Source organism: Chanodichthys erythropterus, chromosome 3, assembly GCF_024489055.1.
Source record: "Chanodichthys erythropterus isolate Z2021 chromosome 3, ASM2448905v1, whole genome shotgun sequence".
NCBI classification, from domain to species: domain Eukaryota; kingdom Metazoa; phylum Chordata; class Actinopteri; order Cypriniformes; family Xenocyprididae; genus Chanodichthys; species Chanodichthys erythropterus.
The window spans coordinates 37,755,648-37,771,742 of record NC_090223.1 but is presented as its reverse complement, the minus strand read 5'-3'; the positions used below and the strand labels follow the sequence as shown (position 1 = coordinate 37,771,742).

The window sequence follows — 16,095 nt, the reverse complement described above, 5'->3', positions numbered from 1 at the left end:
CTTTGAAAGACAAACCATGGTATATTAATATAAAGTATCGAAATATATATCTCAGTACCATAGTATTACCATCTTATACAATCTCTTTTTTTTTCATAAAGGACCATTGTTCCCCTGAGCAACACACTTCCACCTCCAAAGGAATTGTGCCTGTAATTATTTGTATACTATAATAAGTACATACTTATTTACAGTGGGGTCCAAAAGGCTGATTTGCTGTTATTTTTATTGAGGAAAAAAAAAAAAAAAAAAAAAAAAAAAAAAAAAAATATATATATATATATATATATATTTTTTTTTTTTTTTTTTTTATAAAAACAAAATATGATGATGATTAATTAACCTGAATTTCAGAATTTTTTTCATTGTAGAATTAGTATATGTGTGTGTTTTTTTCGTTTATAATTTTCGGATGCCATATCAAACAACACTTTTAGATTTTCCTTGAATTTTATCGTTTCCCTGCCGCTTGGCTTCTCTGTTTCTTTATTTTCTGTCAGGTTCTCCGTTTGCACGGGGCAGTCTGAAGAGCTCGAAGCTGGAGGGCTCTTCCTTCCATAAAAAGGAGCGTCGACTGAGATTCTTCATTAGGCACATAGTGAAGACACAAGCGTTCTACTGGATTGTGCTGTGTCTGGTGGGACTCAACACACTGTGTGTGGCTGTCGTGCACTATGACCAGCCCGACCTGCTCTCCGACTTCCTCTGTAAGTCTGTTTTCACTTGTCCATTAGCTAATCTGTAGCACAGAATCTGCAGACTTTTCCGTATGTATAATCTGTGCAGATGTGCTTGTCAGCAGTTTTGAATCCGTGAAGTTTCTTTCATTATCTGTATGTAAATAGAGAGAAATTATGTTTTCGTGTTTTCCTTTTCTTTATTTTCCTTTATGTTCTGTTTTCTGGAGATGTTAGTCTGCTTCTCTCCTTTTATCTGAGTTCATTCAGTAGTTATTAGAAAGTATTATGGACCTCAAATGTATTACATTTTGGACCCTTAAAAATGTCTGAATGACTATTTCATCATCATAATAATAATAGACATGTTCAACTAGTGTCCTAATCATAGTTTTGAACAGTATATCAATAATATTTTTATCATTTGAGACCAAAAACAACAACTTGCAAAACCTTTTTTGCTGAAAAAAAGAAAGTGTGATCTATTTAAAATAGATGTTTTTTCCCTATATAATGAATATACGTCTATATATTTTTAAATTTGGGTGCATTTTGTGTCACTAAAAGCCTGTTATTACAGTGTTATTCTTTTTCTTTATATCTTTGTCCTTTGCAAACACTCTCTCTCAGTTTTTGTCTCTCTCGTCAATCCAGACTTTGCTGAGTTCATCTTCCTGGGGATCTTTATGTCAGAGATGTGTATTAAGATGTATGGGCTGGGGACCAGACCTTATTTTCACTCCTCCTTCAACTGTTTTGACTGCATTGTGAGTTTCTCTTGTCTCTTGTTCTATTGTCTTCTTTTAGTAAATCAGAAAACACTTGGAGGAAAACAAAACATTTTACCAGCTGTCTATTCATTCCTCTTTCAGGTCTTGATGTTGATATAGTTACTGAAATTAGTTGGTGTAGCTGAAGATTCTTTATCATTCATAACTATGTCTGTCAGTGCACTGTAAAATAAATTTCTTAATCAGTATTTCAGTGTTTTGGATTTTTGGAATAAAATATTTTAACACTATTAAAACAAGATAAGTAAAACTGTGTAAAATAATAAGATATTGATTTAAGATTTATTCATGTATTTATTTAAATTTCACCATGCACAAAAGTAATCTCACAAGAGAAAAGATGCTTTGCACCAGATATAGCTACTAGCTAATTTACATCAATATGCAATTTTTATGTTTTATATTATTTTATTATGTTATTTCTAATAAAAATAAAAGTACTGAAAATTACTATAATTATTTGTATTATTATTTTTATTTATTTTTTGACTGCGTAAGAAGCAAATATGTTAGTGTTTGGCATTGTTCTGGGGGTTTGTTTTGTGGCTCACTGTTATTGAATGAGCTTTAAATGTGTATATTTTATGTATGTGCACGTCTTTGTGTGTGTGTGTGTGTGTGTGTGTGTGTGTGTGTGTGTGTGTGTGTGTGTGTGTGTGTGTGTGTGTGTGTGTGCGTGTGTGGGACAGGTCATTTGTGGCAGCATTTTCGAGGTGCTCTGGGCTATGATCCAGCCAGGAACCTCATTTGGGATCAGTGTGTTACGAGCTCTCAGGTTACTGAGGATCTTCAAAGTGACCAAGTGAGTCTCTCACATCTCGAGTCCAATGTCTGTCTCTCCGTCCCACTCTTTGTCGAGTTTCCTCTGTACCCTTCAAGCTGTCTCAAGAAAGACTAAGTCTTAAAAGTCTTCTCCTTTCACTTTCTCAGATATTGGGCATCTCTGAGGAACCTGGTGGTGTCTTTGTTGAACTCCATGAAGTCCATCATCAGTTTACTCTTCCTCCTTTTCCTCTTCATTGTCGTCTTTGCTCTTCTGGGCATGCAGCTGTTTGGAGGACAGTCAGTATATCACTAAATTCACTTATTTATTATTATTATTTTTTTATTATTATTATTATTATTATTTATTTATTTATTTATTTTTGAGTCCAGACCAGGCTCATTTGGTGCCATAAATAACAATAATATAACTGCAATTTTGTCTTTTCAGGTTTAATTTTGAATCCGGCACACCACCAACAAACTTTGATACTTTTCCTGCAGCAATAATGACAGTGTTTCAGGTGAGTAAATGTGCCCATCAAACAGTGTGCAATCATTGGATGTGCTGTCCATGGCTTTGTGATGATGGACCTTTCTTTGTATCTCAGATCCTGACGGGTGAAGACTGGAACATGGTCATGTATGATGGGATTGAATCTCAGGGTGGAGTCAGAACGGGCATGGTCTTCTCAGTCTTCTTCATTGTTCTTACACTCTTCGGCAACTGTATCCAAACACAAAACATGGCATGCTGACTTACTGTTTGCCCAGTTTTCTCATGCACCAGTGAAGTATTAATGTGAATTTCCTTAACACGTTTGTGAACAGATACTTTGCTCAATGTGTTCTTGGCCATCGCTGTGGACAATCTGGCCAATGCACAAGAGCTGACCAAGGTAAAAACACACATAAATGGTAAACACTCTTGAACCAAGGGTTAAAAAACAAACAAATAAAACAGTGATGGATCAGTTTCATCACAAAACCGCATTAGGTTTACTTGAGCGTGTTTAGAAATTTGTAATATAAAATCAATGTAAAATCCCTAATGAATAGTTATTTACAGGAAAAAGTTATGAAATGTAAATACAATATTTATTTATTTTATTTTTTTTAAAGAGTGATCCCTTAACTCTTACTATGGTTCTGAGACACTGCTTATAATGTTGCCACTCTCAATGACCACAATTCTCTCACTCTTGTCTTTCTCTCAGACTGTTTATCCTTCACACTCTGCATCACATTTTAACCGACATGCTTCATGTTTCCCTCTATGTATAGGATGAACAGGAGGAAGAGCAGGCAGCCAATCAGAAAATGGCTCTTCAGACGGCCAAGGAAGTAGCTGAGGTCAGCCCGCTGTCTGCAGCCAACCTCTCCATAGCTGCGTGAGTATCTCTCTCTCATTTCACTCTCTGTCCTGCTGCCACATTTTCTCTCCCACAATCTCTTTGTCTTCCTTTTATGTTGGTTTTCCTGTGTTCAGACTCTTTGTAGCTCTTGTATCAGCAACATAAACATAGGGGTCAATCATAAAAAGAAGGAAAAAAAAAACACTTAAATTTAAGAATTTTGACTTGTTTTGTTTTAAATTCTTTTCATCGATGTTGTTCTAATCAAAAACTTAAACCATATCCGCTTGTTAAGTCATGACGTAAGGAACGCCGTTTCCGGGTCCAAGCCTTGACTCGTTTCACTTGAGAATGCCATCGACGGCCGTTTATGAGCGCTATTTATTCATATTAAACATCAATCATTTTAAAAAGTTAAACATTTTAAATACTTACAGTCTCCATGCTCACAGCGTCACAGATATTAATATTTTAACGATTTATAAAAGATGAATCATTGTCTGACCATCTGGAATTTTGGTACGGAGATAAAGGTTATAATTATATCTTTTTTGTAGTATTACACCACATCGTGTGTGTATATTAGCACCATTTGTTGTTTTCTTGTGGTATGAGATAGAGCGTTAGGACCCGGAAGCGCTGCCGCGTGACTTCAGACTTAACAACAGAATAGAATGCAAACATATAGACTCTACTGTTCAAAATTTGGGGGTTGGTAAGATTTTTTAAATATTTTTGAAAGTCTTTTATACTCTTTAACTATATTTTACTGTTTTCTATTCTAATATATTTTAAAACGTAATGTATTCCTGTGATGGCAAAGCTGAATTTTCAGCATCATTACTCTTCAGTCTTCAGTGTCACATGATCCTTCAGAAATCATTCTGATATGCTGATTTGATGCTCAATAAACACTTTCTGATTATTATCAATTTTGAAAACAGTAGGTTAGGGTAGGCAATTTCCGAGAGGCAATAGGGGTTAGATGCAATCCAACTTCCGTATTCTGTAAAACAGACCAGATCGCTTCCGGTTTAGCAGTGTTAATTTTGACAGCAAATTTTAATTTAGTTTTAGTAATAGTCTTTTGACTAAAATGCCATTTAGTTAAATATCATAAGATTTTAGTTGACTAAAATTTAATTTAGTTAAATTGTAATGCATTAAGCATTTCTCTAACAATACACAGATCCTATACACTGATATAGGTACATCTGATATTCCCCAAACTGTTTATGTTCACCCAAATGTACTTTTCTCGCCAAAGTGGACGTTTTTTGACCGTTCAAGTGCAAAAACACACGAAAGAACAAAATTCAGTACTTTTCAGGGATTGACACACTTATCATTGAGGTACCTACTATTATAGTTTTCATTTAAAATTTGTATTAGATTTGATTTTTAGTTTTTCTGTTTTCATTGTAATTTTACTACCATTTACAAATCGTGTAGTAAACATTGTCATAATTCATCAACATTAGCTTATAAGCAATCGATTGGCATAAATGTGCGCTATTCATTAATTGTGAAGCAGTCTGAAGTGATGCTGCTGCGCGAGCCTGTAGAGCGCGCAACAGCGCCGCGTTTCCCGTGGTTAGATCAGCACGTTACACTTCAAATGTGCGCATCTTCCACACAGGACACCAGTCCTGACTGTATATCTTCCCAAATCGTCCCTCTCTTTAATTTTTGTCTCGTTTTTATTCATTGACGAAAATTAGAGTAGATTTTAGTCATACTTTTAGTCATTCAAAACGCATTTTTATTTAGTCATCGTCTCGTTTTCATCCGTGAGAAAATGTCGTTGTCGAAATTAACACTGCGGTTTAGGTCTTTTGTGCTTCATGAAAAAATTTGCTGTTTATTCAAGATAACTTATAAGGAGTGAGCAAAGATGAGCAACTGATGTCCCCCGCATATGCAGATTGAAAAGCTTTTTTAATTTTTCTTCTTCACACTAACGTTTAGATATTTAATAGAATATAACACCTATAACAATGTGAACTAGGTAGTTTCGCTGATTACCTTAAAAGTCCATAGATATGCCATCAGTTCATACTGCTGTTAACACTTTCTCTGACAAGTGGATGCAATGAGACCAGTTTTCCGGTTTGGTCATGTGACGTTCGACATAGCAAACTAGCTTTGAAAGCATGAGATCCCACCCTCCCTTCAGAGCATCTCCAAAGCCACGCCTCCTCCAAAACACATGAGCGTGCACAGCAGAGTCTGCAAAGCGTCACGAGAAACGTTGTTAAATTACTTCATCTCTCAAAGCACATAACATTACAACTATAATGAAAGTAAACAACTTTACAGAGCTCTTACTTGAACCACCTGACTGCTGCAGATTCATTTCGCCATTGATAGTGTTGACATAGAGACGCATAAATCCGAGTCTGAGGACGTGAACAGCTCTGGGTAGAACGTCACGGGACTGTCATCTTGTAATTACGGTTAAACTAGCATAAACTCGTTGTTTTGGTTCAGGAGGAACTGTAAAAGGTGGCTGCTGTTTGTTTGCGGTGCTTTGTGACTGTCTACAACTCTGCATAGAAACGCACTGATGACGCATGATATGAGAAATACATATGTTGACAGGCAGGTAGGACATCTGATCATTGCATTTGGACCGAATGCAATGATTGGATGAACATTTTTTTGTCCTGAGACTTCCACAGAAGAAATATGTACATTTTTAAATATTCAGACCACTTCTATTATTGATTGCTATCAGGATGTGAAGAGAGTTCAAACCAGCATAACAAAAAGTGCTTATAAAAAAACCCTACCCTACTTTTAATATATTTTGTGGAAACCATGATCAATTTTTACAGGACTCTGTGATAAATAGAAAGAACATTTATTTGAAATACAAATCATTTGTAACATTTGATCAATATAATACACCCTTAATAAAAGTATTAATTTCTTTTGCTAAAAAAAACCAAACAAACAAAAACTTACAGTCCCCAAACTTAAACTATAAGTCACAAAGATGAAAGTTTTTGTTGTTTTTTTCCCCCCCACAGGCCAAACTATTTGTAGCACATCCAAAAGGAACCACAACTCCTGTACATAATGTTCATGTTATCTGAAAATGTGACATTGTGAATCACATTCTACCCTGCTGGAAATCCAGTTTAAGTTGGTAACTGCATTTTGGAACACAGTAGCTGGATTCTAGCTGCTTATTATTAGCTGGTCAATGTTATAGCATATAGCATATATGTTTGGTGTCATACATCTATTATGCAATCCTTTGTCCTACAAGATCATTTGTGATCCTCTCACAGTTATAAACACACAACTTACAAGCAGAGGTTACAGACCGACTGAAAATCATTCAGGTTTGTCCGTGTGTGAATTTATCCAAGTATTTGTAAGAAATATAAGAGAGAATCTGGAGAAAATACTGTGTATTAGTGAGGAAAAGTGTGTGAATGAGGGAGAAGAGCAAAGAGATGTTCTGTGTTTCACACATGCTGTTTTCCTCCTCAGCGTGACAGTAAACTCTGAGCGTCTTGATGCAACAGAACACTTTCTGGACTGGTATTTATTCATTTATACTCTTTCTGTTTTTTGTTTTTTTAAACGCTTCTCTATTCGCCCCACACCTCCCACTCTTCTCCCATCAGCCTTTTCGACATGTGCATTTCCTCCTCGGTTCTTTGTGCTGCTTCCCGCTCTGTTCTCCAGACCGCTGGGTGGGATGGGACGGGTTTGTCACTCCTCGTCTCTTCTTCTCTCTTCATCCTGCTACTCATCACCTGCTGTTCTCCTCTTATCTCTTTTACTTTTTCTCTTTCACATGCTTTGCTCCAAGGGTTGGGCGCCTGTGATGTCTTCACTCCCAGAATTATTATAGTTATCATCTTTCTCTGTGTGTGTGTGGTCCTGGTGATCCCTACGTTATGGAGACCAAATGTCCCCACAAGTATACCAGTAAATTTTGACCTTGTGGGGACTTTTTTTTTTTTTTTGGTCCCCATTAAGAAACAAGCTTATAAATCATACAAATTATCTTTTTTTAAAGTCTAAAATAGCAGAACGTTTCCTGTGATGGGTAGGTTTAGGGTTAGGGGATAGAATATACTGTATAAAAAAACATTACGTCTATGGAGAGTCCCCACAAAGACAGCGAAACCGTGTGTGTGTGTGTTCTGTGAGTGAGTTTGACCCAAGCGGTGCAATCATCCTCTTTAACAAATGGTAGCTGGTAGCTTGTAGGTGGGCATTTTCAGCCTGCGGTAGCTGCAGCAACCTCACTTTTCCCTCTTGATGATTACTAATCTCAGATCAACTATAAATGTCTCTCTCTGTCTCTCTTTCTTTTCTGCAGCAAGGAGCAACAGAAGAACCACAAAGGTTGTAAGTCAGTATGGGAGCAGCGCACTAGTGAGTTGAGACGACAGACCCTGGTGAACAGCAGAGAGGCTCTTTACAATGAGTTGGACCCTGAAGAACGCTGGAAGGTGAAAAGCAACGATGAGGCGAGCGATAGATATAAGCATCAATAGATATAAATCTATTTTTCATATTGTATATTTTGATGTTGTGATGCCTAAATTCACTGTACCATTTAAAATGATTGAGTTTACTTCTTAGTGTTTTATTTTTATTTATTAGAAAAATTAGTATCAAGTTCTAATATCGGCCATTTATAGGTTATTTGGCATAACATGAAAATAATTATCAAATTATCGTATTGGCAGGATTATTTATATTAGTGCTCAGTGCTTCCCACAGGTTTGAAATATACTTGCGGTGGTAGCCGGGTGAAAAATGGTCTACTACATGTGACAAACAAATAATGTGCGATTTTTAACAGTATTTTAATTTATTGACATGTTTAATTACATAGCATACTATTACATTAAATTACATACTAATATTATGTATTATTATGCATTGTAATTGTAATTATGCAAAATTACAGCATTTAAATTGTTTTCCTTTTCCTATGTTTTCCTTGCTGTCATATACTGTAGTGTCTCTCTCAGTGAATGGGACACAGATTTTACTAGTAAAATTTAAATAATGAATAATATAACTGTCAAATAATGTTCTTAGTCTTTTCTTCCTTTGGGGAAGACTACAATAATTTACTATTAATTAAATTAAAATCAAATTAAATACAATTTATTGTGTAACCAAAATACCAATAATGCGAGCAGGTACGAAACGCGTAGGGCGAGGGGAGATTTTCCACTAGTTAATCGATCGCGGATGGTTTCATTATCTTGGGCGGATACAAAAGTATACGAGGATAAAAATAATAAAAGCATAAATGTGTTTCCAAATATACTTGGGCGGCCGTCAATATACCTGGGCGGCCCGCCCAAGTAAAGTCTGTGTGTGGGAAGCACTGGTGCTTTTTAATATAATCCCTAATCATAATATATGCAATTTACAAGTTCACCTTCTTATCTAGTATTTTTGTCTTGTTTTCCAGTAAAAATATCTAAAATCCTTTAAGCAATCTATAAGGAAAATATTAAGTGATATTGATGTTTATTGTTTTAATAAATACAATTTAAATAAAAACATAAATATTCATATTTTTTTTCAGGGGGAAATGTCTTGAATTAAGTTTATTTTTCTTATTCTGTTGGCAAATATGGTTTTTATACTTTTAATCATGCCTCCAGGTCTCGTACTCCCGTCACATTCGTCCCGATATGAAGACCCACCTGGACCGGCCATTGGTCGTGGACCCTCAGGAGAACCGCAATAACAATACCAACAAAACCCGTCCAGGTGACGGCCAGCCCCAGCGCACTCATCAGCTCCTGCACAAACAGCCCAACTTCAATGAGGGGGAGAGTGGTGGAGGTGGAGGATCTGGGCCCTGGCCAGCATTGGAAAGAGGAGACTCTACGGGCTCACGTCGGAGTCTTTTGGGCTCCGAGAACCATGGGGAGGGTAGAGAGTCTCACCGCAGACATCAGCACGGCGAGCGCTGCAGCCAGGCCCGTCAACGTCGTAAAGCCCCAGAGGAGGATGGAGAGGGCGGAGGGAGGAAACACAGGAGTAAAGGCAGGGAAAGAGGACCTGAATGTGAGCATATAGATGGAGGAGAGCGTAAACACAGACGTCATCACCATGAGGGCGAGGGAAGGAAAGAGAGAGGGGTGCGACACCGCACCAGAAAGTGAGTTACATCAAAATTAATATGTGGTAACATTTTTTGTACTATGCACTAGTTGGACGCGTTTGACTATTACACTTGTGTCTCAAATCTTTTGCAGTGCCTTGCTCAACACACTGTTTTAAAAATACAGTTCTTAAGTTACATAAACTTAAAAAAAAAAAAAAGTATCTATAGTAACCACCAGCAAACCAGTTTAACCAGGCAGCAGATGCAAACATACCTCTACGTCAAATCAACTCATTATGGTTTGAGACTTTTTCGCAAAACAAATTTTTTGCACTATTTGCTGGCAGCAGTTAACCGATATTCAGATGTACAGATTAGATGAGTGCATTTTAGACATTTTAAAGAACTGATTCAAGTGTTTGGATCAACTTTGTGGAGTGATTAATTTAATATTTTAAATTTGCATTTAACTACATTCTTAAAAAAATTAATAAAAAAATTCTTAAAATGTCTATTTATTTAAGTGATTTATTTATTTACATTACCATTCAAAAGTTTGGCATCAGGTAAGTTTTTTTTTTTTTTTTTTTTAGAAATTAATATTTTTATTCAGCATTAAATTTATCAAAATTGATGATAAACACATTACAGAATATTTCTATTTTAAATAAATGCTGTTCTTTTGAACTTTCTATTCATCAAAGAATCCTGTAAAAAAAAATATATATATATATCACTTTCCACACAACTATTTTCAACTTTGATAATAATCAAATGTTTCTTGAGCAGCAAATTAGAATGATTTCTGAAGAATCATGTGACACTGAAAATTGGAGTCTTGGACTTTGCCATCACAGGAATAAATTACATATTAAAATATATTATATTCTATTATAATTATATAATATATATCCATCAAGGCAAAATTAATCCACCTCTTCTTGATATCATCGTTTTTTAGGAAATTTAAATAAGGAGACTGAGCTGTTTTGTAAATTATCGCTACTTGTAATATGCATTTATGTGACGAAGACATAGCTAGCTAATAAACCCGCCATATTACACCCGCCCAAAAATCCTGAACACAAAAATGGTGAATGCTATTTAACGGTCTCCACAATTTAGTATTAAATAGTTCACAGTCTTTGTAATGTGTTTCAGCAATACATTTATAACATTTATAATGTGTTTAGAAACAATTCTCTGAATTGCTTTATACAGACTTTAAACATGTACTAATCTTTCTGTCTTCTTTTATCAGGGATGGTCATGGAAGTGGCCCTACTCTCTCCACAACCCGTCCCATTCAGAAGACTCTGTCCAGGCAGGACAGTCAGTACAGTGAGGATCTGGACAATGCCATGAACAACAAGCTTGCCACCCAGCCACCTAGTAGCTCCACCCCACATGATAGTCTGCTCAATCTGGCCAACAGTGCCCACACTGCCAGTCTGGCACATACTGGCACAGAGAGCAGCCTCATTCTCACCAACCCTTCCTCTACCACCACTAACGTTGCTAGCACTGGACATCTGGGCATGAAACCCGAGTACACAGCCGTGGACATTCCCCCTATGTTCCCCTCCAGTAACGCCATCCTACAGGGTGAGAGAAAGAGCTGAAGATGATAATTGACCTTTTTCACATCTGTCTTACAATTGTTGTTTGCTTTTGTCTAATCTTCACAGTCAATAAAAATGCCAACACTGAGCCCCTGCCCAAAAAGGAAGACACAAAGGGTGACGACGATGATGATGAAAAAGGTGACGGGGGGCCTAAACCCATGCCACCCTACACCTCTATGTTCATTCTGACTACCACCAACCCGTGAGTGCATTCAACTCTGTCAAACTTTCCAGTTAACTTCTAGTTGGCACTGTGACTCTGTTGTTAAAGTCAGTATGAAATCAAAATTAAATTCTTAATACATTAACAATGGTGCATATTAACCCTCCCCTCCAACTACCTGTCTCTAATCTGCTATATAATGACCACTTTTCAAAGTCCAGTCCATTCCACTGGATAAAATCAAATCCTGTCCTACTTTTTTCCTAGTTGAATATCCTGTTTCTTTTGGAAATGTCTCCAAATATGGAAGTAAAATTGGTTGCAGACACTGTTTCATATTGTCGTTAAACAAAACTGATTAGACTAGCTTGGTTTCACCTTGTTCTGTAGTTTTTTTATATTAAATTAAATACGTTTTTTATTTAAAAATGTTTCAAAATTGGTAGTTGTTGATTTGCTCTTAACTGGTCTATTTTATGATCTTGTGTTGTAGATTTCGGAGGTTGTGCCACTATATTGTCACGCTCAGATATTTTGAGATGTGTATTCTGCTGGTCATTGCGATGAGCAGTATTGCCCTGGCCGCTGAAGACCCTGTCTGCCCCGAATCTCCCCGGAACAATGTGAGACAGTCGCACATCTCAGCATCCTCATTTATGTCTATGTGGTTCATTCCACTTTTGTCTACTAGATGACTAGTAGCCATGTCATCTATCTATCTATCTATCTATCTATCTATCTATCTATCTATCTATCTATCTATCTATCTATCTATCTATCTATCTATCTATCTATCTATCTATCTATCTATCTATCTATCTATCTATCTATCTATCTATCTATCTATCTATCTATCTATCTATCTATCTATCTATCTATCTATCTATCTATCTATCCATCATTACCCAATCTATCCATTCATTCCACCATCCTTTCATCTGTTAATTTATCATTCTTTACATCTATCTTTACAAAATTGTCATAAAGAGTTCCCTTTTCCTGCTGACATTGTGTCCCTCTTTTGTGCTTGCAGGTCCTGCGATACTTTGACTATGTGTTCACGGGTGTGTTCACCTTTGAGATGCTCATTAAGGTATACATCTGTCCTACTGTCTGGGCCATGATGGTCTATGTCACTGTTATATACATTACCCTTATCTATATTGTACTTAAAGTTGCACTGTTGATATTTGAAATCAACCCAAACAAACACACCCCTCCCTTCATTGCTCTGCCCCCAAAATGCTTACAAAGCAAAATGAAGATGATGAATGAATGACAAGGAAGAACAAAAAATAAACATTCGATACACAAGAGTATATACAAGTAAGAGTCCGTTGTTAGTCGCCGGCAGCACACCAGTTCCAGACAAACAATGACACCCAAAACTGTCCTATTACTATAGCTAACATTATAACAAAGCATATCTTGGTTATGTGAAACACAGCAGAAACAACGCGACCTCTGCGTCCATTTTCAGGCCTTCTCACTTAGGTGTCTCCAGCACTAGAAAGCTTTTATAAAATTAATGCGGGTCCTAAAACTCTTGCCTGATCATAACCCTTCTTCCAGTGATATTCCTTTTGTAATGTCTCTCAGCCAACTCTCTTTCTACAGTCTTTCTTCAAATCTCAAATTTCTCAAAACGCTCACTTTCTCTCCTCCCCCGTCATGAGTGGACACACCCCCTTACTGGTGACTGGCTACAAGTGTGTTGTGCTGCTCGGTCCGATCCACTTTCAACAGCGTTTCTCAAAAATGTCTTACTGTTACCATTACTTGTTATAGGCTTCAAATTTATTTAAAGTATGTAGAGTTGCACGGGGTTCCCATGATTAAACCTGGAAAGTCAAGACATTTTAAAATAATGATTTCTAGAAATATCATGGAAATTTAATACAATATTTAAGAAATATCATATATCTGGAAAATCATTGAAATTCAAAGGTAAAATGGTGCTTAAATATACACTACCATTCCAAAGTTTGTGGTCAATATTTTTTTTTGTAAAGAAATTAATACTTTTATTTAGCCAAGATGCATTAAATTGATCAAAAGTGATAGTAAACATATTTATATGTTACAAAAGATTTCTTTTTTTAAATAAATGTATTCATCAAATAATTCTGAAAGAATGTACAGTATCATGGTTTTCTTTAAAATATTAAGCTGTTTTCAACAATAATAATAAAAAGAAATGTTTCTTGAGCAGCAAATCATGATTTCTGAAGGATCGTGTGACACTGAAGACTGGAGTAATGATGCTGAAAATTCACAGGAATAAATTACTTTTTAAAATACAATAAAATAGAGAAGAGTGATTTTTAAATTGTAATAATATACTACAACATCACTGTTTTTAATGTATTTTTGATCAAATAAACACACCCTTGGTAAGCAGAAAAAAACTTCCTTCAAAGAAATTAAATGGTGATGTATTTTGTAAACGTGTGCTCTCTGTGTTTCAGATGGTGGATTTAGGTCTTGTCCTGCATCAAGGCTCATATTTCCGTGACCTTTGGAACATCCTGGACTTTATTGTGGTTAGTGGTGCCCTGGTGGCGTTCGCCTTCACGTAAGTGTCATCAAGGCTCCAGCGCTCATGCCTCACTCCTCTCTCCTTTCCTGCTTGCTGCCTCTCCTCGTCCTGTCCCGTCTTGCTCCCTACAGGTCAACTGCCTGTGCAGTCGAAACAGCTCTCTGCCACCCTGGAGCGCCAGCCTGCTATCCATACAGACCAGCTCTCTCTCTTTCTCTCTCCCCTTCTTCTCTTTCTCACCATTTCTATGCCTTTTTCTCCTTCCCCAACTCAGTTCTCTGCATTTGGCATATCTCGACCCTTTCTTTCCCTCCCCTTATCCCTCCCCACATTTAGCCCCAGGTCTCCTTTTGGAGATTTCTCACTGCATCTCCCCACCCTGCCCCACCATGCATTACATTTTGCGCAGTGCCTACCCAGTGGGTGCGCTTGGGCCCATTTCCATGAGGGTGATGACCCTACCTGGGCACCTGTAACCCTTTAGTGCCCAGGACTCTCTGGAGCATCCAGCCACACTCGCCTCAGGTATTTCTACTCTCCGTCTTCTGTGCTGGAACCAAAAATGAGGAAAACAGACAAGAAGGAAAAGACAAGAAAGCATTCAAGGGACCATATGCTACACTTTTGTATCATTTATAAGTCCATTTATATTAAATTATAATTAGTTAAAACTATTTTAATATAGTTTTTCATGACCATTTCTTACTCTAAAAGGCCACTCACACCAATGAATGATTACTATAACTGTACATATAACTATATGGTTTTAATAAGCGTTTAAAGCAGCGGATGACAAAACTCCAGTGCACGGTTATAATAAACTGAAAATTATCGTCCATTGGTTGATTGTTTTTATAGTAATCATTCTTACTGTGAATAGACCTTAAAGCACAATTAAACATGTTCATGTACATCTTTATATAAGACTTGTGTGTGTAAATGACCCCTCTTATGATTGGCTGACCCGCTTTTTCATGGGTTGAGGGCTGCAGTTAGGTCTGAGAGAGTTCTTAAAATGAGGGAGAAGTCAGAAAAGTGCATTTGTTACTATGAAACTGGAAAAAATGCATGTGAATGGCTCTTTTCCAGGCTTAGTAAAGAGCATGTGAGTGGATTCTGGGAATCGACATAACCTGAAATGCAAGCATGAATGGAAGAAATATGAACCTAGATCAATTGTTTTTCTTCCTAAAGATACCAGAATCTGAATGCTTTGAAATGGTAATATTATATGGTTCTGTGTATGTGTTTGTGTACATCCTCCTCTGTCCCTGAACAACTGCAAATGTGGTTTCACATTTTCTTTTCCACAACACAAGTCCATATGCAATGCAGTTCTGGACTGACTCGGGTCTTTAGGTGGACCTACACACGACACATGACATGTACCATGCATATAAAATGTGAATGGCTGTCAGGTAGAAGAATTCATCTTAATAAAGACCTGTTCACACATGAAATTTCATTTCTTGGTGTGAAGTAGTTTATAGAGATGCATTTTTAAAATGTTTTTATGCCACATATTAACACTTGGTTTGGACAATGGCTTTCTAGAACTCAATGTTGAGTTGTAAGGCATAAAAACAGCAGAAAACAATAACATTTAAGGATAAAATGAACATAACATTGTTTGAGGGGACAAATTGAGCTTGCAATCTGCATTGTCTTTCCCAGCATGACTTTCGTAAAGAAACCCCCTTGAATCATTCAGCATTGTCATTTCCTTTCCTTTTGACCACCAATCCCTCCCAACCCCACTTCCATTTGCACCCACATCTTTAGCTGCAGCATGAAATGTGTATCTTATTGGGAGATTAATATAGATTAATTTGGATGTGCCTGCCTTTCCCTTAGAAAAATACTGTACTCCGTTGTCCTGTCATCGCTAGATTCTCCCTTTTTTCCTTTCTCTCTCTCCTTCTCTCTCTCTCTCCACACAGCGGTAGAGCGCTCAGAACGGCAGGCGCTCTGGGGTGACTGGCGCTCCCTGGCTGTGAGCATGGGAACAGTTCCCATATCTCTGCTATCTCTAACAGAGTCTGTTTTTAACCTTTCACTCAATTTCAGGGAGTGACTCATATGT

At 36.9% G+C, this 16,095-nt stretch overlaps 1 protein-coding gene across 1 annotated transcript in view; it reads left to right on the top strand.

Annotated features, from left to right (window-relative positions):
• The window catches only part of cacna1aa (calcium channel, voltage-dependent, P/Q type, alpha 1A subunit, a), a 103,081-nt gene that overhangs the window by 39,373 nt on the left and 47,613 nt on the right, over window positions 1-16,095 (top strand). Inside the window, exons 11-25 of the mRNA XM_067382144.1 lie at window positions 501-707; window positions 1,332-1,444; window positions 2,158-2,270; window positions 2,399-2,530; window positions 2,682-2,754; window positions 2,842-2,959; window positions 3,062-3,129; window positions 3,515-3,621; window positions 7,928-8,060; window positions 9,237-9,739; window positions 10,947-11,290; window positions 11,374-11,512; window positions 11,967-12,096; window positions 12,507-12,566; window positions 13,942-14,048. Of these exons, the coding sequence (XP_067238245.1) occupies window positions 501-707; window positions 1,332-1,444; window positions 2,158-2,270; window positions 2,399-2,530; window positions 2,682-2,754; window positions 2,842-2,959; window positions 3,062-3,129; window positions 3,515-3,621; window positions 7,928-8,060; window positions 9,237-9,739; window positions 10,947-11,290; window positions 11,374-11,512; window positions 11,967-12,096; window positions 12,507-12,566; window positions 13,942-14,048 (2,347 nt within the window). The remainder of the gene's footprint in view (window positions 1-500; window positions 708-1,331; window positions 1,445-2,157; window positions 2,271-2,398; window positions 2,531-2,681; window positions 2,755-2,841; window positions 2,960-3,061; window positions 3,130-3,514; window positions 3,622-7,927; window positions 8,061-9,236; window positions 9,740-10,946; window positions 11,291-11,373; window positions 11,513-11,966; window positions 12,097-12,506; window positions 12,567-13,941; window positions 14,049-16,095) is intronic.